The sequence below is a fragment of the Carassius auratus genome, chromosome 49 (assembly GCF_003368295.1).
Source record: "Carassius auratus strain Wakin chromosome 49, ASM336829v1, whole genome shotgun sequence".
Classification (NCBI taxonomy): domain Eukaryota; kingdom Metazoa; phylum Chordata; class Actinopteri; order Cypriniformes; family Cyprinidae; genus Carassius; species Carassius auratus.
In genome coordinates, this window is record NC_039291.1 from 15,580,546 (window position 1) to 15,602,075 (window position 21,530).

At 38.1% G+C, this 21,530-nt stretch overlaps 1 protein-coding gene across 3 annotated transcripts in view; it reads left to right on the top strand.

Moving 5' to 3' along the window:
* Positions 1-21,530, top strand: part of cdh19 (cadherin 19, type 2) — a 48,576-nt gene that overhangs the window by 20,054 nt on the left and 6,992 nt on the right. The window contains exons 6-9 of one of the 3 annotated variants that reach the window (XM_026238253.1): positions 8,016-8,137; positions 8,357-8,474; positions 14,075-14,317; positions 14,465-16,307. In XM_026238253.1, coding sequence (XP_026094038.1) covers positions 8,016-8,137; positions 8,357-8,474; positions 14,075-14,317; positions 14,465-14,481 — 500 coding nt within the window. In that variant the 3' untranslated portion in view covers positions 14,482-16,307. Of the gene's footprint in view, positions 1-8,015; positions 8,138-8,356; positions 8,475-14,074; positions 14,318-14,464; positions 16,308-21,530 lie in introns of those variants that run through there. The other 2 variants (XM_026238254.1, XM_026238252.1) reach the window with 2 other exon arrangements.

Genomic DNA, 21,530 nt, shown 5'->3' on the forward strand with positions numbered 1-21,530 from the left:
TCTGGACCTCATGTTTGTAAGTAACAACATCTGATGTTCCAGAAATGAGACCCAGAATAGCTGTATCATCAGAGAACTTAATCATGTAAATGGTGCCAGTACTGCATGCACATTCGTTAGTGTATAATGTGAATGACAATATAATGGAGAACTAACACACCCCTGTGGGGCACCTGTGCTGATGTTCAGAAGTTCAGACAACGACTTATTCACCCTGACCTGCTGACTACAATTGGTCAGAAATTAGTGGAACCACTTAATAACAAAGGGATTTACATTCATCTCCTGCATTTTTTTTCAGAAGAATATGAGGCTGGAAGGTGTTAAAGGCTGAACTAAAATTGACAAACAGCAGTCTACCCTAGGAATCTCAAGATGTTTAGTTACTAGGTGCACTAGACTGTTGATTGCATCATCGGTGCCTCTTCAGTGTTTATAAGCAAACTGATATGGATCCAACTGTGGACCTAGTACCCGTTTTAGATGGTTTGTAATAAACCTTTCCATACACTTAATCACAACAGAGGTTAAAACAATAGGTCTAAAATCATTGTATAGATTTAGGAACAGAAGTAATAATTGCCTTCTTCCATATAGTTGGTACTGTGTGAGAGTTTAGGGACATCTGGAAGATAGGGCACCAGACTAATGCCAGTTCCTCTGCGCATGTTATTAATAAAAAAGGAGAAATGCCATTTTGACATGTGGCCTTATTAACATTAACTTCCTTAAAAATCTTGTTACTGGTTTTTGGGTCAATCTTCAATCTATCAGCATCATTGATAGCAATACTGTCATGCACCGAATCACATCCAGCAGATCAATTATAATTGTCAAACCTCTTATAAAAATAGTTCAACTCATTTGCTTTCGCCAGTTCATCTGTAGCATGCAAGGACTTGTCCGTTGATTTCATGTTATTTGCTATTTTCATTGAGTCCCATAGTTTTTTTAGAGTTAATGTTTTGAAAGTTTTCAGTCCCCTGTGATGTTCCTTTGCCTCTTTAAGCCTGTAGTTTAACTCCTTTTGTACTTTTGTATTTAAGTTGTTGTTATGATCAGACACACTGGTCAGAACATAAAACGACCGCAAAGTCAGTTGAACTCATTTATCTAGGGGATTTATTAATCAATCGAGTAAATTAGAAACAAAACAGAACCAAATAAGAGGAAGACTATCTACATTGGGACAAAAACAAATGCAGGAAGATCAACAACAAGCGTGGATGCCAGAACTCAAGTCTCTCTCCTCTCCATGGAGTGGCTCCGACTTTAAAGAGTGTCTCTCTCCGCCCACTTGTTAACGATCACACCTGCACAAAACAACACATGAAAACATATTGCCAAGCAGCCAAACATTAATAGAGTAAACAGAGCCACCACAGGTAGTGGAGGGACGTCACACACCCCCACACCAAAATGGTGACTCCAGTCTCCATAACCATAATATAAATAACAAGACACATAATTCCAGACACAAACACCCCACCAATAGAGATGCGTGAGCAAATAACTGTAAACAGAAATACTGGACTAAGGTACTCTAGATAAGGCGCCTGCCAAGACATTATCAGTACCATTGATATGCTTGACCTCAATGTTAAAAGGTTGTAAGATCAAACTCCACCGCATCAGATGTTGATTGGCATTTCTCATGCGACTTAGGAACTTCAGGGAGTCATGATCACTATAAACAATCATTCTAGCTGAAACAACCAGATACACTTCAGTGTTGGACAGCAAGAACAAGGGCCAGCATCTCCTTTTCGATGGTGGAGTACCACCGTTGATGTTGATTAAATTTCTTGGAGAAGTAGCAAACGGGGTGATGTACTGTACTTCCTTCTTTAACACAGCACGTTTCAAAGGATTTACCCTGTATGGATGTTACCATAGCAATAGTCTAGAATCCTATTTTTCCTGGTGTGAAAATTAATATACTGTTCAAAACCCGACAGGGCAGTATTCAAATCACAATGATTAAAGTCTCCCATGATGAAAATAGGGGCATTTGGAGTACGTTGTAATTGTTCGTGAAAGCAGTCTGCAACCCGTGTAGCAGCCTGTAAGGTTTTGCCGGTGGGGGGTACATAAACAGAGCAGATGAGAATATTACCAAACTCTTGTGGTAGGTAAAATGGCCTGAGACTTACACATAACAGTTCAACTTTAAAGCTGCAGATTTTCTCCCGAATTGTGTATTATCTACACTACTTTTAATTTATATACAAGCAGAGACCACACCCTTTACTTTTCCCTGACGTCACACTCCTGTTGTAGCGAATGTTCGAAAACCCGTCTATCCCACTAGTCATACACAGAGCGCAGACAAAAAGAACGCTCAAGGATTGAGCATACAAAACCGAGTTGTTTAAACTGTTTTAAACAAACAAACAAACACAGCAGCGTAAATGTGTGTTCTTGTCGCCCGCAAAGCAGCGCAATTCAAGTCCTGAGAATGAGAAGGCAGGATGAAGACAAACAGACAGGGGAGCACATGGCTTTGTTTTGTTTATATGTGCCATATGCTCCCCTGTCTATTTGTCTTGACCCTCACACAAAACATAACAAGAACACACACACTATGAAAACTCATGATCTGCTTGTTCACACAAGACATCACAACAGCATACAGCCACAGAGAACACTCACGAACCACATGCTACAAAACATGACAACACAAGAACTAACAGAAACGTGAGACAAGTGCATTCAACACTTGCACTCACAACAAAGACAACATATGGAACACCGACACTAAACCAAAACCGGGGCCCATTTCAGTAAGGATGTTCAACCAACTCTGAGTTGAAATTTGAACTCTGAACTGACTTAACCTTAGATGGGAAAAAGGTTCAGCACAGCTGAACTGAGTTAGTTCAGTCGACTCTGAGTAGGTTGACTCTCCCTGTGTTCCATTCGGAAAGGCTCATCCCTATGCTCTAATCCCTTCAAAGGGTTTACACTCCGGAGTGAGAGCTTTGAAGGGAAGAAAGTGTAGGGGTAAAAAAAGACACAAACTTTGGTTCATTTGAATATAGAGAGGAGGAGCCTTCGTCGCACATTTTGTATGCTGGTTGACCCCCAATTGTCTTTTATGTTAAAATATTATGTATATTTGTATATGCATTGTAATGTAATATGTATTTGTCATGTATTTTGTGTCTATGCATTTAGGACATTTGAATGGACTGATAAAGACTGCTGTAAAGTAATTTTGTTAAAGTACAATGTCCTTTTGACTAATAATAATGTATCAAATCTAACTTGTATAAATATTACAGTAGTATACAAAAATACTATACATACATGTATAGGTGAAATCAAACTCTGTAATTCCAAACTTCTCTGTGCAAAGGATCACGGGAGCCCGAAGTGTCCATCGATTGTACCCACTGAAATCCTTCATTCCGAGGGGGCTTTGAACTGGACAGTTTTGAGCACTTTGGTTTGGAACGACCCTTCAGTATGGCAGCCATGATTGTTTTCACCTTGAAGTGCACAATATATATTCCGTTTGGAACAAACCATCTGAATTTAGCATGTTCACTATGACTATGAAAAGCTATGATCAGTGGAGCTCCGAAATTATGATTCACCATGGCAACAGCACCTGGCAAAAAGATGTCCACATACCTCAGAGTCAATACGTAACTTTAATTCTTAATCACTATTATAATATCTAAAAAGCAGATAAACATGAAGGATACAAATATTTTAATCAAAGTAAAGCTTTAAGCATTTAAACAAGGTTTATGTAGGGCAGGGATAGGCAACTCCGGTCCGGGAGGGCCACTATCCTGCAGTTTAGCTTCAGCCCTCATAAAAACTCACCTGCCTGTATCTATCTAGTAATCCTGAAAACACTGATTGCCTTGTTCAGGTGTATTTAATTAGTGTTGGAGCTAAACCCTGCAGGATAGTGGCCCTCCAGGACTGGAGTTGCCTATCTCTGCCCTAGGTGACTATGAATAAAGGCTACATGACTTTGCAAGCATTTGACATATAAAATAATATCATTATATGTCTATTTCAGTGCGCTACAGCTTTTTCCACATAGTATGATGCTCTTTCATGTAATTAAATGTGCTGTAATCCAAACTGTTGCATTTCTAAATTAGAGTAATGAAATTAGCATTTGACTCACAAAAAAATGAAAAACACATGAAGGGGAGATGGCCACAATACAGAGAATTGGATGAATATTAAAATCCAACAGGAATAAGAATAATTGTTGCTTTTGTATTAGTAGAAATAAAGATTGCCAAATAAACTGAACAGCTGTGGTGGTGGTTACAGCATATATCTTGAAGTAGCCTTCCATCTGGCATCATTCCATTCCATACAGTGATTATCTTCATTTTCGACTGGTTTGTGCTCAAAAAATTACTCAAATATTATAAAAAGAGTGTGAGAGCGAGACACACTGTACTGCTCTGCATACAGCAGCTTTACTAAATGTGCTCTGCATCCTTGATGTTATATAGAAAACTACCATTTGAAAATGGTAGTGCTCAAATAAATATGCATGCGGATATGGCAAAAAAAAATTCTAAATAATCCTCTCCTGATGTAAATATAACTCCCTAACAACTGATGCAACCTCTTCATCAACAGGATTCTGTAGGCCTATAAAAACACATGTTGTTTTAGTCACCTTCAGAGTGTCTGCATGATGAAAATATTTGCAATGAATGAATTGTCCCTGCATTGCAAAAAAAAAAAAGAAAAAATGCTTTTCTTACTAAGGATTTTTTTTGGCATGTAGTTTCCAGTCAGAATATCTAAATACTCTTATATCTAGATTAATTTTCTACCTAAGAAAAAATACATAATGTATTTAGTCTTTTAAGTGTATTTTTCTTATTTTGCAAGTTATCTGCCAATGGGGTAAGAAATATCATCTTGTTTCCATTTTCATTATAATTATTTTTATTTTTAGGGTTAAGGTAAAGTAAAATGTACTTAATTTAGTAGCCAAAATACTATGAAATGCCTTTTATTTCTATTTTTTTATTTTTTGCAGTTCAATTCAAGTTTATTTTTATATCGCTTTTTACAATACAAATCGTTACAAAGCAACTTTACAGAAAATTATGTATCTACAATATTTAGTAGTAGCTTATAAGTGGTGACTGTCAGTTTGTGCACGTATGACAGGATTTAAAAAAAATAAAATAATACAAGACATAGTCAACCAGACGATGAACATTATTAATATTATTATTTAATAATTATTATATGATGCAGTCACACTTGTAGTAATATTGGTTAGTTCTGTTTGTTGATTTAGGGTTAGCATCATCTGAGGTCCTCTGAGGGTCAGTATCTTCTCTTCTCTCTTATTCCGAGGTCACCGTAGCCACCAGATCCAGTCTGTGTCCAGATCAGAGGGTCACTGCAGTCACCCGGATCCAGTACGTCTCCAGACCAGATGGTGGATCAATACTTAGAAAGGACCTCTACAGCCCTGAAAGACAGCGGAGACCAGGACAACTAGAGCCCAGATACAGATCCCCTGTAAAGACCTTGTCTCAGAGGAGCACCAGGACAAGACCACAGGAAACAGATGATTCTTCTGCACAATCTGACTTTGCTGCAGCCTGGAATTGAACTACTGGTTTCGTCTGGTCAGAGGAGAACTGACCCCCCAACTGAGCCTGGTTTCTCCCAAGGTTTTTTTCTCCATTCTGTCACCGATGGAGTTTCGGTTCCTTGCCGCTGTTGCCTCTGGCTTGCTTAGTTGGGGTAACTTCATCTACAGTGATATCATTGACTTGATTGCAAATAAATTCACAAACACTATTTAAACTGAACAGAGATGACCACTGAATTCAATGATGAACTGCCTTTTTGCATTATGCATCATTTTGCATTATTGACACACTGTTTTCCTAATGAATGTTCTTCAGTTGCTTTGATGCAATGTATTTTGTTTAAAGCGCTATATAAATAAAGGTGACTTGACTTGACTTGACTTCTCAGGTGTTCTGGATCCAGGCTGGAGCTTGTGTAAATCCTAGTTACATAGAAACATAGAAACAAAACATAGAAACAAAATAGAGACATCATTAGCATAGCTGCTGATCCAACAAAGTAGGGCTGGGCGATATGGAGCAAAAAATATATCTCGATAAATTTTGTTATATCTCGATATACGACATATTTCACGATATCTTTACAGGAAAAATAACCCCCCAAAAAACTACTGCAAAAACAGATATACCAAATATAACATTTTTGGTTTAGGGCCCTATGAAATGTTTTATATTTTCTTCAACAAATGTTTTATTGTTACGTAATTATGTGTTTTAGCATTATTTAATTATTTAAATGCATTAAAACAACTTAATTAGTTTAAAAAAATAATCTTAAAATAGCCTTATATGAAACTTTTTTTCTCTTCAGAAATTCTGTGTATTTACATTTTTCTGGTTATCAAATGAAGGCATAAAACATGCATTTAATTTATCTTTTAATGATTTAAAATTAAGCAAACTTTATTTTTTGGTAAACAAAGGGGATTTACTATTAAAAATAAAACATGGAAGAAGTGTTGTGTGATTATTCCTTAAAAAATGACGTTCCTTTGATTTTAATAGTAGTAGTAGTGGGCTATGTACATTCCGCTGAACAATAGTAATAGATTTCTGGCAAATACTTTTATTTTGATGTGTTTACCTTTACAGTTCTGGGTATGTGATACTAGTCTATGATGTGATATGTGAAGATAGTTTTACTCAAATCAAACGGTCAAATGCTCATGAAGTGGCTCTCAGTGCAGTTCTTGAGATGTTCTTCATGTGTTTACGTCCTCATTTAGAGATGCTGAAATCACGCGCGCTTCCATGTGTGTAATAGATGAAGACGCGCTTCTGCGCCATTCATTAACACAGACACACAGAACATGCAGGATTCATATTTAAATAGACTTTTCTGGCTTAATATTTCCAGATATTAGTCAATATCGCGATTTGATGAAAGTGCAATGAACTAATTTTGATTAATTCATTCAAAATTTTACAAATTCTGTGACATACTACGTTAAACTACTTTAGTCTGTGTACATTACATTTATTTAATACATGAGTTTCACAATTTGAGTTGAATCACTGAAATAAATTAACTTTTGCATGACATTTTAATTTATTGAGATGTACCTTTAATGGGAAAATTCTTGGACAGGAAAGCCCATAAAGTCATATCCCAGTTAACGACTTACTAAACTGAGCTCCTGAAATGAGGGACCTTTTCGGGCACTTCTATGGCACTGTTTATCCCATAGGTCTTCAACCCTTCTACTGGGGACCCACTGTCCTGCAAAGTTCATTTCCAAACTGCTTCAGTGCACCTGGCTTCTGACTTTTCATGTGTTCCCGAAGACCTTGATTAGCTGGTTCAGGTGTGTTTGATCAAGGTTGCAGCTGAAGTCACAGGAGCAGGCTTGAAGACTTATGGTTTATCCCATTAAACAAACCTTTGAGAAAATACAGCTCATTAACTCATGGAACTCTCTTTTGTTTAGTTTATCATAATTATTATTATTTTGTAAAGTCACATAAGCATTTATACCTTACATAGAAAATATCTTTGTTTGCCTACAAATGTAATGAATCAAAGAGTCAGAAAGCGTGTTGTCTATGAATGGAGTTGAGTTTAGCCCTGATGAAAATAATGAATATCAATCTATCGTCAATAGCAAGAGCCCATTATCTCTTTTTTTATTTGATTCAAGGAAGGAAGGAACAAGGTAACAATATCTCAGTCTATAGGGTCTTGTTATTTAATTCTTATAATTATTTTTCTTGTATCACAAATCATTTATAGTTTGTTAAACACATTTTTAAGTCAAAAGAGATCAGAAGCTTACTTTTTTTCCCCCATTTTGTTCCGCTTTTTTACACTGAGTGCATGGGGTATGTTATTTAACCAAATGTAGAAAACTCCCTTAGCTCTTCTTAACTATAACTGATGCGCAGTGAAGAATAAAATGTGTGTTTTACTGCATCTTTCAGGTGATGAGCAGCTGTCCTCATCAGTGTCTTTGCACATAACACTCCTTGACATCAATGATAACGTGCCCACCTTGTCACAAGACTATCAGCCCTATGTGTGTGAGGATACACAGGCAGGAGAGGTAACACGTACAAGGAAAAAGTTTAAATCTTTCTAATTTTTCCATTGGCTGTGCTAGTATAGAGCTTTCTCGTTCTCTAAAGAGAATTGCTTGCTCATTTTGCTCACCCATTTTAGTCAAAATATGGCCTGTTGCAAGGATCTAACTATTTGAGTTTGAACTGTTAATAAATTGAGGTACATGTTCAGATTATGTGTTCTCTGTTTGTCTCATTTAAAGCTAATTGAGTTGATCAGTGCCACTGATGCAGATGATCCTGTAGACGGCCATCATTTCTATTTCTCCATGATCCCAGAAAAACACATCAACCCGAACTTCACCATCAGAGACAACCAAGGTATGTCACAACATGAGCTTTCTAAGTTTAGAATGGCTGGTTTCACACAACTTACACCTGTGCAAAAACAGTAAGTGATGGTATTTATTCGGTTGCCTATTTTAACAAATGTGAAAAGCATAATTTTGCCCAAACTGCGAGTAGAGCTTCATGCTGGTTATTCACACTGCACATTTTTTTTAAGTCAGACATTTCCCCACCACTTTTTGAAAGTCATTGAAAAATATCTTCCATAAGGTATGTATTAAAGGGATAACAAGATCAACAAATCATTCTTCATAATCTAATTAGGGAGATAAAAAAGACTCCTTACTCATGCATAACTCACGCAGTGCAATAACGATGTGGTTTGCAGATGTTGCACTTTTTTTTCGTAATATAATTATAGCATTTTATTTATTAAAAAAATTGAGTACTTCCTTGTGCTAAGTAGGCCTGCCCTCTATTAAAGATTTTCTAGTCAACTAGTTGCACGTTATATTCAATTAATTACTATAATAATATATTAACCATACATTAATATATGGGGAGGCATATTAGAGCCTATTCTGCGCTCAAGCACACGCATACAGCAATTGCCTCAAAGCACCGGAAAACTAATTATGGACTTATCAGGGAATTTTTTATTTTATTTTAATCATTTATTAATAAACTAGTGCTTTCTGAGTTATTGTTGGGGGCAAAGATGAGGTTTGCTGAATGCCGACGCTGACTCGCCATCCCCACATGTACGTGCTTTTAAAGAGGTCATATGATGCGATTTAAATTTTTCCTTTTCTTTGAAATGTTACAAGCTCTTGGTGCATAATGAAGATCTGTAAAGTTACAAAGGCTAAAGTCTCAAATCCAATTATCAAAGTCAAAACTCTGCCACGCCCCTCAAAACACCTTGTTTAAACACCACCCACATATCTACTTCACTATGTGGAAATATTTGCTTAATGCAGCTCAAATGTTCATGCAAAGAAAGAAGTTTCAGTAACCACAGTTAGTGTTGAAGCAGCAATGTCAAGGATATGTGTATCTAGGCAAAAGTTCTTTATTTGGCCTTCCAAAAGTAGATGCATTTAGAAATCATTAAGATTACCTACAACAGAACAGCAACACATTTTGTAGAGGACTGTTTCATGAACCTAGGAGAGGATGTAATTTAGACTTTGCTATGACAATCTGGTGCTTCTGAATCAGCTACTTTAAGTATGTTTTTAGTTTAAATATTTGCTATTGATTGTTCAAATGCGTGGTGTGTGTGTGTGTGTGAGAGAGAGTGAGAGAGAGAGAGACAGTCAGCTGTCTTAACCGTCCATTGTTTATGTTCTGTAAACACATACAAGATTAATCTCTGTGTCTGTCACGTGACTCTGTTCCTCTTACAGGCTTGAACTGATGGTAAAACTAAGGACATTATTAACTGTCTTTACATTTATTTTGAAAGACGATTGTGGAAAGGGGCGTTATATTTACGAGTGCTTGCAGTGATCGGCCAATCACAATGCACTGGGTCAGTTGGCCAATCAGAGCAGACTGTGCTTGTCGGAAGGAGGGACTTTGTAGAAAACTATGTATTTGAGAGAGGCGGGGCATAGAGGACCTACAATAATGTACAGTATTTGAAATATGTGTTTTTGAACATTAAAGCATTTCAACATATTCTATTAAAGCAAATACACAAAATATTGATCTTTAAAAAAGCATCATATGACCCCTTTAATATAAATGCACCTTTTCATACGCACTACAAAATTAAATTTTAAATGCCATTTCTGTTGCATTTTAAAAACATTAAACAGCAACTCATTTGAACTGTGCAGCGCTTTGAATGTAGAGCATGCTTTATACTTGCCGCACCAGCAGGGGAGCAAAGGTGCGCTCAACAAAAATGATAAACATATTTATTTTTCACACGAAAGTAAAGTGAAAGACTGCTTCCTAAACCAGAGAAGGTAAAGTGTTGGGTGGGGCATGGGGACATGCAAGCACTGTCATCAGCAGAAAGTTTAGTTTTACTTTTACTTTTATTTTTGTTTCATTTTCATTTTGAAAAGCTTAACTTTGCTTTTTACCTCATGATATGCTATGGAGGTCTATTTAATTAATTAATTTATTAATGTTATTTTATTTTATTATGTTCCTCAGTGTTTGCTAAACATTCTTTAATCTTTTAGATATTATATAGTCTAATACAGCACAGTAGTGTAGGCCTATGCCATGCCTCATTTTATTTGTTTTTGTTAATAAACGTTTTGTAAGCAAGTTTTTCATTTAATCTTACGATTTTATTGTTACTGTACATTTTAATTAAATATAACAATGAAAACAACTTTTTTTTTTTTCTTAAAAGGTGCAAGGTGTATAGATTTAAGCAATAAGACAATTATCTTTTATTGTAAAACCTAACAAGATCACAAAGTCGAAAGTGAAAGTACCTGAAGCTAGGCTTATTACATAGCAAAAGAGGAACTCCCATTCTCAAAATTAAAATCACAAATAATACTACTGATGAAAAATAATGGTATGAATGTTAACCCTTTTCATTTCCATATCACTATAAATTATGATAAAAGTTCATCAGCAAGCATTGATTAATAGCAAAAAAAAAAAAAAAAAAAAAACTATGCTCGTGGGACCAACTGAGAAAGTTAACCACAAAAAAAGTGACCAGTGAGAAGAATGCGTCTGAAGCCCTGAATTGCCCAGTTCCCCCTGTCAATGACCTAGCAACCCCTCAGCACCTGCGTTTAAAATTATCTGGTGCCACCCCTGGTACATTAATGTACTTCTGAAAAGTGAAAATTCAGTTTTTCCAACTCTAAACCCAGTCTCCAAGTAAATTAGGTTATCAAATAAAAAACTATCAAAACGAGTTGCACAGTGTCCCCACCACTTTCCATGGAAAGTTACACTTATACTGGCTGCAGGTCATTGCTGATGTAGTATTCAGACTCATTTCACACAGCAAGCGAATCTTTTAGATCGCATCTTTCATAATTCACTGGCGTGAACGAGCACCGCGTGAGTGAGCACCAATTTGCCTCCAATTTTAGGTATTTGTCAGCGATTTTTCAAAACCTGGCGGTAATGGAAAATTTGGGTTAAAATCGTGCAGTGTGAACTTGGCATAAGTCAGTTATAACTTCAGGGATATCAGGCCATGTCCACAGGATATTTTTATAAACTGAGTTTTTCCATCTTCCTATTTCACGTGGATGGAGATTTTCTTTTAAAATGCTAAATCATGGTATGAAGCACTGTCAAGAGCATGCCAAACCAACAGGTGGCAATATAATCTCAACCGTAAAGCCATGTTGGCCAAGCAGAAGCCTGAAAAAGTTTTCAGTAGGTGGAGATAACAGTGCATGCCCCAATGTCACAAGCCAAAATCTTCGATTTCACTGTCTACATGATAACACTGCAGAGTTTTTGAAAATATTTACTCGGAAAAAGCAGCAGTTTTGAAAATACTTGTGTTCATGTGGACAGGGACACAGTCTGTCCAGATAGTAAGCATAAGTCATTGTGAATCAGTTTCACTGCTTTAGTAAAAATGAAAGTGACAACAGGTTCACTGGAGAGGCAACAGCAAGACGACCTTACAAAAAGGGGATGGTTTTGCAGATGGTCTCTCCTTATCCCTCCTGACTGATTTTTCTCTAGCTTTGTTACCGTCCTTCTCACTACTTGTAGCATAAGGCAATACATGCAACCCAGTCAGTTTGCAGAGATAGTCCAACTCCTCCAGGATGGCATATTCATATACAGTCTTGTTCAAAATAATAGCAGTACAATGTGACTAACCAGAATAATCAAGGTTTTTAGTATATTTTTTATTGCTACGTGGCAAACAAGTTACCAGTAGGTTCAGTAGATTCTCAGAAAACAAACAAGACCCAGCATTCATGATATGCACGCTCTTAAGGCTGTGCAATTGGGCAATTAGTTGAATTAGTTGAAAGGGGTGTGTTCAAAAAAATAGCAGTGTGGCATTCAATCACTGAGGTCATCAATTTTGTGAAGAAACGGGTGTGAATCAGGTGGCCCCTATTTAAGGATGAAGCCAACACTTGTTGAACATGCATTTGAAAGCTGAGGAAAATGGGTCATTCAAGACATTGTTCAGAAGAACAGCGTACTTTGATTAAAAAGTTGATTAGAGAGGGGAAAACCTATAAAGAGGTGCAAAAAATGATAGGCTGTTCAGCTAAAATGATCTCCAATGCCTTAAAATGGAGAGCAAAACCAGAGAGACGTGGAAGAAAACGGAAGACAACCATCAAAATGGATAGAAGAATAACCAGAATGGCAAAGGCTCAGCCAATGATCACCTCCAGGATGATCAAAGACAGTCTGGAGTTACCTGTAAGTACTGTGACAGTTAGAAGACGTCTGTGTGAAGCTAATCTATTTTCAAGAATCCCCCGCAAAGTCCCTCTGTTAAAAAAAAGGCATGTGCAGAAGAGGTTACAATTTGCCAAAGAACACATCAACTGGCCTAAAGAGAAATGGAGGAACATTTTGTGGACTGATGAGAGTAAAATTGTTCTTTTTGGGTCCAAGGGCCACAGGCAGTTTGTGAGACGACCCCCAAACTCTGAATTCAAGCCACAGTACACAGTGAAGACAGTGAAGCATGGAGGTGCAAGCATCATGATATGGGCATGTTTCTCCTACTATGGTGTTGGGCCTATTTATCGCATACCAGGGATCATGGATCAGTTTGCATATGTTAAAATACTTGAAGAGGTCATGTTGCCCTATGCTGAAGAGGACATGCCCTTGAAATGATTGTTTCAACAAGACAATGACCCAAAACACACTAGTAAACGGGCAAAGTCTTGGTTCCAAACCAACAAAATTAATGTTATGGAGTGGCCAGCCCAATCTCCAGACCTTAATCCAATCGAGAACTTGTGGGGTGATATCAAAAATGCTGTTTCTGAAGCAAAACCAAGAAATGTGAATGAATTGTGTAATGTTGTTAAAGAATCATGGAGTGGAATAACAGCTGAGAGGTGCCACAAGTTTGTTGACTCCATGCCACACAGATGTCAAGCAGTTTTAAAAAACTGTGGTCATACAACTAAATATTAGTTTAGTGATTCACAGGATTGCTAAATCCCAGAAAAAAAAAAATGTTTGTACAAAATAGTTTTGAGTTTGTACAGTCAAAGGTAGACACTGCTATTTTTTTGAACACACCCCTTTCAACTAATTGCCCAATTGCACAGCCTTAAGAGCGTGCATATCATGAATGCTGGGTCTTGTTTGTTTTCTGACAATCTACTGAACCTACTGGTAACTTGTTTGCCACGTAGCAATAAAAAATATACTAAAAACCTTGATTATTCTGGTTAGTCACATTGTACTGCTATTATTTTGAACAAGACTGTATGTCCTTGCAAGGAGGTTTTGAATGTTTGATCATTTTGTTCTCAACAATTTACATAATGTATATAAGTAAATTTTTTAAATTTGATATTTCATTCATTGAGATCAAATGTAAGAATGTAGAACTGTTTCCTTCATTTTTTTTTAGCATTTAACACATTTACATGATGTACTGTGTGTATATATAATTGTGTCATAATCTGAAACTGTCGCAGATAACACAGCTAGCATTCTGGCACGGCGGAGCACCTTCACCCAACATGATCGCACACACTACCATCTTCCTGTGGTGATCAGAGACAGCGGCTCCCCCATTCTGTCCAGTACCACCACTCTTACCATCAGAGTGTGTGCATGTCAGCCTTCAGGTCACTGCCCATCGGGTGGCTTGGAAGTCTCTCTCGATGTCAGCATGCAGATTTTACTTGCCCTGTCTGTTTGTCTCATCATACTTGCAGGTGAGCAATTATGGGAAGTGGAATTAAGAACGTCTCATTCAAAGTGACTCTTTATAAAGTTGTAGATAGATTTCACTATTTCTGATGAATTGTGGGATATATTTATGTGGTTGCATCAGTACTGAATTGTAAGAATCTCTTTTCTAGCAGAGCTCTTGTTTTAATGAGGGAATATTATCTACAGTCCAAGCAGGCAAGTATGACAGAATACAGGAAAATCTAATAAGCTCTCATAATCAATATACTGATAAACCAGTGTGACCTCATTCTAACATAATAACACAGATGCTTAATCAAGTATCAGAATGCTAATGATATACTGTATGTAAATTAAATTGCATATATAATTTGCATATGTGCAGTACTGAGTGAAACATAATGAACATTTCTCTTTAGTCAGACAGATATTATCCTTAACACTCTGTAAGACTACATTTTGTGATAATGACCATCTGACTATACATTATTGTTTACTTGAGTCTTATTTTGTAATGTTTTGCTCTCTTTCATTTCCATTTTTGCTTCCTGTGTTAAGTTACTGTGCCTTTGTCTGGTGTTGTCCATTGTGGCTGTGTGTTGGTTTTTCTTCCGTTTCTTTTTCTCTTGGTTTAGTTTTGTTACTTGTGGATCTGTTTCATTTTGTTTTAATTTTTGTGCTTGGCTTTGTGCATTTTCGTCTTTTATTGAATAAAGCACTCTGCATTTGCATCCTCCTTTACCTCCTTTGTGAGATCACTAGTTTAACAGAACACCAGACCAAGATATGGATCCATCACCTAGGCTAATTCACCTTTGACAGGGCACATGCTTCCTCGAGGACCACATTTGGAATATCCTCTATGGACGCTTTGTTAATTTCTTGACCATCCCCTGTAGCTATGTAGTTCCTCCTTCACAGTGGGAGAGGTGGAAGAGGCCCCTGTCATGGGGTCATTACAGAGTCTCCTCCCATCATGTCCATCACTCCTATTTCACTGCTGCCACTTCTGAGTCTTGGCCTGTTAGGGCCAAGGAGGTCATCTCTGAATTCTCTGCCTGTCCTGTCACTGCCACAAAAGCCATCCCTGAATCCTTTGCTCATCCTTTCATGACCACAGAGGCAGTTTCCAAACATCCTGCCATTTCCAAACCACAGAGGTACTCTCTGCCTCAGAGAACTCTCCTCCCATCCAGTTACAGCCACAGAGGCCTCCGCTAACCTCTCTGTGCTTTGTGTTACAGTAGCGCCTGACCCACTGCTATGGTTTACTACTCCATTGCGAGGGTCTTCTGTTCAGTCTGATCGCCTGCCCATCTGCTCTGTCTTAATGGTTACCTGCTAGGCCTGAGCCACTTTGGCAGTCTCCAGCTCTGCACCCTCCACCCTGGTGGAGCAGAAGATCCCCATTCTGAGGTGGGGATCTCCAGCTCCATCTACTCTGCTGTGGAGGCCATCTCCTCCGCCTTGGTGATTTTTTTGCTTCAACTGCTCTGCTGGCTTCACGTGGTCTCCTGCTCTATCCACTGGATCCGCTCTGGTTGCCTTTTCCTCCCTGTTCTTCTCCTCTATCAGCCAAGCCCTGGTCTCCAGCTCTGCCCTGGCCACCCGGTCTGAATGCTCCACCCTGGTCTCCCACTCTGCCTGCTCCAACATTGTCTCTTGCTCTGCCAGAGTCTCCAGGCCCTCTTCCACTTCATGGGCCTGTCCTTCTGCCCCTTCCTCTGTTCCACTTCCACTACTGCTCCCTCCTGGACTTAAAGTGTGTGTTTTGTTGTGGAGTTATGGAATCTTCTCCTTGAGGGGAATCTGTGACTATCCTGTCTCGTGTTTTCTTATTTTGTGTTTAAATGCTCTTGTTTTGTTTCCTTTTGTTTCTGTTTTTTCTTCCTTTGTTGAGTTCTTGTTTTCTTGTTCCCTATGCTGCCTTGTTTTCCTTCATAGTTTCCCTTGTGTGTTACCATAGCTATCCTTGTTATTCACATGACAGCTGATCACCTTCATCTGTCGCTTGTTCACCATGTGTGTGTGTGTTTATATATGTATATATATATATATATATATATATGTGAACCATCACGGAAACCAGTGACACAAGTCAGCAGCACAACTTTCGAGCAAAATGAGAAAGAAGCGTTTTTTTTTTTTTCAAAATTGGTGATTTCATTTTTTTGCAGAATCTGTTAGTTGATATCACAAAGAAGCCTCTGCGTGTTTGATATAGCAGTATTGGTATATTTAAAAGCGTACATTTTGAGGTTGAAATCAGGTTGTTTGTCGGAGATTCTAAGACGCAGTAGGGGCGTTTCATTGTCTGTCTGTATTTCCATACTGGATAAGCCGGCTTTTGTTTAATTTGTTATTGCCCCCGTCCTCCGAGGGAAGCGTGGCTACTTAGTATGCAGCACTCTGGCCGGCTGTAGCTGATATCAAAATTCAGTGAAGATGTGCGCCGCAAAGATGAACACAGACAAGCTGAACCGTGGCCGTTACACCGAAAATGTTTCGAAGTACTTCTTCGACAAGCCGGATGCTTATAAACAAGCGCTCACTGATTCTGAAGACGATCTGAGCGACGATGAAAGCGGCATAATAAGACTGTATAATATCCCTAATCTACAACTGAGCAAAGATGAAGACGAGGAAGAATGTATTGGACTGGCGTCAGACGAGTTGGACCGTAAGATATCAGAAGCTATATAGTTTCTTATGGGGTGAGTTTCCATAAACATTAAAGTTTGTCGTTTTGTGTTCATTCCAAGAACACGTACACGTTATCTCATGTTTAGTCCACGTTTAGACCTTCCCATATCTACCTATTGTTATTAGCTAGCTCATCGGTTATCACAGAATCCTGTTAAAAAAGTCCTAATGCTACACAATGAAATCAATTCACCAAGTTTTATGTAGAAAACCAGCAAATAAAATTAGCATCAATATGTACTTTTTGTTTACATAAACATTAAAATAATAACATAAAATGATGGCCACATTTGAAAGATTAAAGATTTTTTATAAAAAGGTAAAACTCACATATTTCAGCCTCTAAATAATTTTTATAAAAGTCAAAAAAGATAAATTACTGACATTAACAATGCACATTCTCCTTTATTATTAATAGTATGCGGTCCGATTTTTCCTGTTGTGTCTGTCGTTGCTATGCAGGGGGTATGGCTTATCTAAATGAGATGTAAATGAGCCCCGTTGTCACTCGCAGCAGTGAGAACTGCAAATCTTCAGAGGCTATTTCCTGCTTTTTGAGCTTTTTTGAGTGCCTACCTTCAAATGGCCACAACTTCTCCAAATATTATCAGATTTCCTTGTGTTACACATCGTTGGAAAGCTTGGAGACTACACTTTCAGAATCTGTGAATAACTCAAAATGCCCCAGAACTGACTTGTGTCCCTACTTTCCGTGATTGGTCTCACACACACACACACATATATATTTATATATATATATATATATATATATATATATATATATATATATATATATATATATATATATATATATATATATATATATACAGTACAGACCAAAAGTTTGGAAACATTACTATTTTTAATGTTTTTGAAAGAAGTTTCTTCTGCTCATCAAGCCTGCATTTATTTGATCAAAAATACAGAAAAAAATGTAATATTGTGATATATTATTAAGGCAAAAAAAAAACTGCCTTATTTGGCAAAAGGGTGATCACGAATGTTCTGAAGCTCAAAGCCAATGAACCTTCAGACAAGCTCTCATTTAGAACAACTAGCAGGTCTTCACCCACTATTGCCCAAAAAGCTTTATAAAATTTGACTGGAAGCCCATCGGTGCCAGGTGCTCTGCCATTCTCCATTTCCTGAAGAGCAGCATAAAGCTCCCGTCCAGACAAAGGTTTATACTCTAGCTCCACTTTAGAGTCCTCAGAGATATTTCTAATATCTCTAATAATAATTAAAAACTACCACACAGGTCCTCATCATCCTAGTAATGAGAAGTATACAGCCCAGCATAGAACCGCATAGCCCTTTGTCTAATATCAGAGGACTCTATTAACTCCTGCCAATTTTCAGAGTACAAGGAGTGAGTATAATAACTGTGACCATTTTTTCCTTTGTAGGCTAAAGATTACCTTAAATGGAGCATCCATTTGCATTAAGTTCTGAAAACAAGTCAACAAGACTTCTAAGAGGCAATGATTTCAGCCCTTTCATCTGCAGTAGATTTAGTTAATTCTTGTAACTTCAATATTTCCAATTCAAGCTTTCTTATATATTAAGTGGTATTCTGAGAGATGTTAAAAGTGTATTGCTGGAAAAGTGACTATTTAGATCGTTCTATAGTTCCATCACTGTTGCAGATTTACAAACCATAACTTCAAACATTCCATAAATAGCTTAAAACTATGGAGCTAAATGAGTCTCAATAAAGATAAATGCACACACTACATTCACATATGCACACACAGGATTCATACATGCACACACATGATTCATAAATACACACACGGGATACACAAATGCGCACAAAATTCATAAATGCACACACTAAATTTAAAAAGCACAGAAGATTCACAAATGCATACAAAATTCAGAAATTCACACAAAATTCAGAAATACACACACAATTCAGAAATGCAAACAACATTTACAAATGTACTCAAGATTCACAAATGCACAGGACAAGATTCAGAAACTTATTTCTGTTGCACACACAAATATATATTGATTTACAAACTGCTTGCGGTCTGTGAACTTCACTGCATTTATGTGTGAATTTTGAGACTTCCCTGACTTGGCTAGACACACAAATACCTTTTTTTAATCAGGGAATGATCAGCAATCAATCAGATATATCCCTTCTTTTAGCCAATCATAAGAACGCACTCCACGTGGGGGATTGTTTACTTATAGGCCAATCAGTGAACGACTCACTTTCCTCAGTGAACGACTCACTTACCTCACGTAGCGAACAACTCACTTTCCTCACGCAGCGAACGACTCACTTTCCTGCATTTTGTGCGCATTTGTGTATCCTGTGTGTGTATTTATGAATCATGTGTGTGCATGTATGAATCCTGTGTGTGCATATGTGAATGTAGTGTGTGCATTTATCTTTATTGAGACTATTTTAGCTCCATATAAAACATCCTTAAAATTAACATCATTCAACAAAAAGCACTACTAAACCTTAGAATTGCTATATAAAAAAAAAAACAAAAAAAAAAACCTTTGACTAGTCAATGATTAGTAAAGCTCACTAACTCACAGGCCAACTCCACCCACCCGGGGGGAGAGAGAGAGAAAGAGAGGGTGCAGATCCATTTGCAACTTTAATAAAGTTATAACCAAATCAAACAGGCAGTAATCAATCACCGGCATCAGGAACAGAGACAATCCAGAAGAGCAAACTGTAACAGAGCGATGGTTGAGACAAGCAGCAGACAGGGAATAATGAATAGAATCCAACAGTATGGTCACAAGGGCAAGCAGAAGATAAATTACACAATTTCAAACAGTCCAGGGTCAGGAAGGAACGCTCAGAAATGTAGCCGGGGCAATACAAGACTTCACAATGGTTAAGTATCCAGAAGCAGTTTAAATAGGGGAACTAAGGGGAAACACCTGTGCTAGCAATCAATGGACATACGAATCTGGGACTTAGTTGCCGGCATGGGAGTTGAAGGTGAAGATCCTTGGTGGAGATCCAGACCCATTGCCTAGGGGTGTAAGCAGGTCTTAACCTTCTGTGATGATCAGCTTTTCCCTTTACTCTGCAAGTGGTGCATTGAAGATTCACATGAGCAGTATTCCAAGTTTCCTCACTTCTCTGAAACGAGTTGTTAATGGCAGGGAGTTTTGAGGGTTCCCCAGGCCAGTGGATGGTTTGCTGAGAGAAATCTGTGCAAATTCAGCCCATACAAGAAAATGACTCCAGTCGTTCTGATTGTGATGGCAGTAGGAATGCAAAAAATGTGTAAGTTCCTGGTTCAATCTCTCTACCTGTCCATTCGACAGTGGGTGATATCCGGAGATAAGACTGATGTTGATGTTGAGGTTTCTACAGAATGCAAACCACACCCGGGAAGTGAACTGAGGACCACGATTTGAGACAATGTCCTCAGGGAGGCCATAAAAGTAGAAAACCTGTTCCATGAGTACCTCTGCTGTTTTAAAGGCTGTTGGGAGTTTACTTAAAGGTATTAGGCGACATGCCTTAGAGAAATGATCGATTACTGTCAGAATGGTGGTGTAGTTCCTTGAGTTGGGGAGGTCTGTGACAAAGTCTATGGCTATGTGAGACCATTGTCGTTGGGGAACTGGAAGTGGCTGGAGTAGGCCTGCTGGGCACTGGTGAGATGATTTAGAGAGGACATTCTGGCAGAGAGTTCTCACTGATCTGTGCCTCTGTGATTCCTGTCATGATATCCCACTGGATAGGAGCGAGAATGAGGTTAGAGGGAATTATGGGTTAAATGGATGGAGGAATCAGATAAGATTCAAGCTGTCTAGGGAGAGCGTCTGCCTTGAAATTCTTTGAGCTTGGACGGTAGGTTAGTTTAAAATTGAAATGAGTGAAAAACAGAGACAATCTTGCCTGTCAGGTACTTAAGGTTGTGGTGATCCGTTAGAACAAAGGGAAGTTTGGCCCCCTCCAACCAGTGATTCCATTCTTCTAAGGCTCCCTTTATTGCTAGAAGTTCCCACATCATAATTTAGCTCTGTAGAGTTGAATTTATGATAATAGAGGGCACAAGGGAAGAGTCTGAGAGGATTATCTTGTCGCTGAGAGAGTATGGGACCAATCCTGGTGTTGGATGCATCAACCTCCACAGTGAACTCTAATGGGTCAGTATGATGAAGAATGGATGCAGTGGTGAAACGTTCCTTCAACTGTTGGAATGCCATGGTAGAAGACGAAGACCAGAGCAGACAATGTCTGTTTCCTTTTATCATTGAGGAGAGGTGCTGCGATGGTGCTAAAGTCACAAATGAACCATCTGTAAAAATTTACGAAGCCCAAGAAGCATTGTAGTTCCTTTACGATCATGGGCTGAGGCCAGTTAAGCACAGACTGTACCTTTTTATCATCCATTGCTACCCTCTGCACTGACGTAACCTTGTAACCAAGAAAGGATGTTACTGTCTGGTGGAATTCACATTTCTCAATCTTGGCATATAACTGATTATCAATGAGTCTCTGAAGTACTGCCCTTACATGTTACACATGGCAGTCCAGAGTATCTG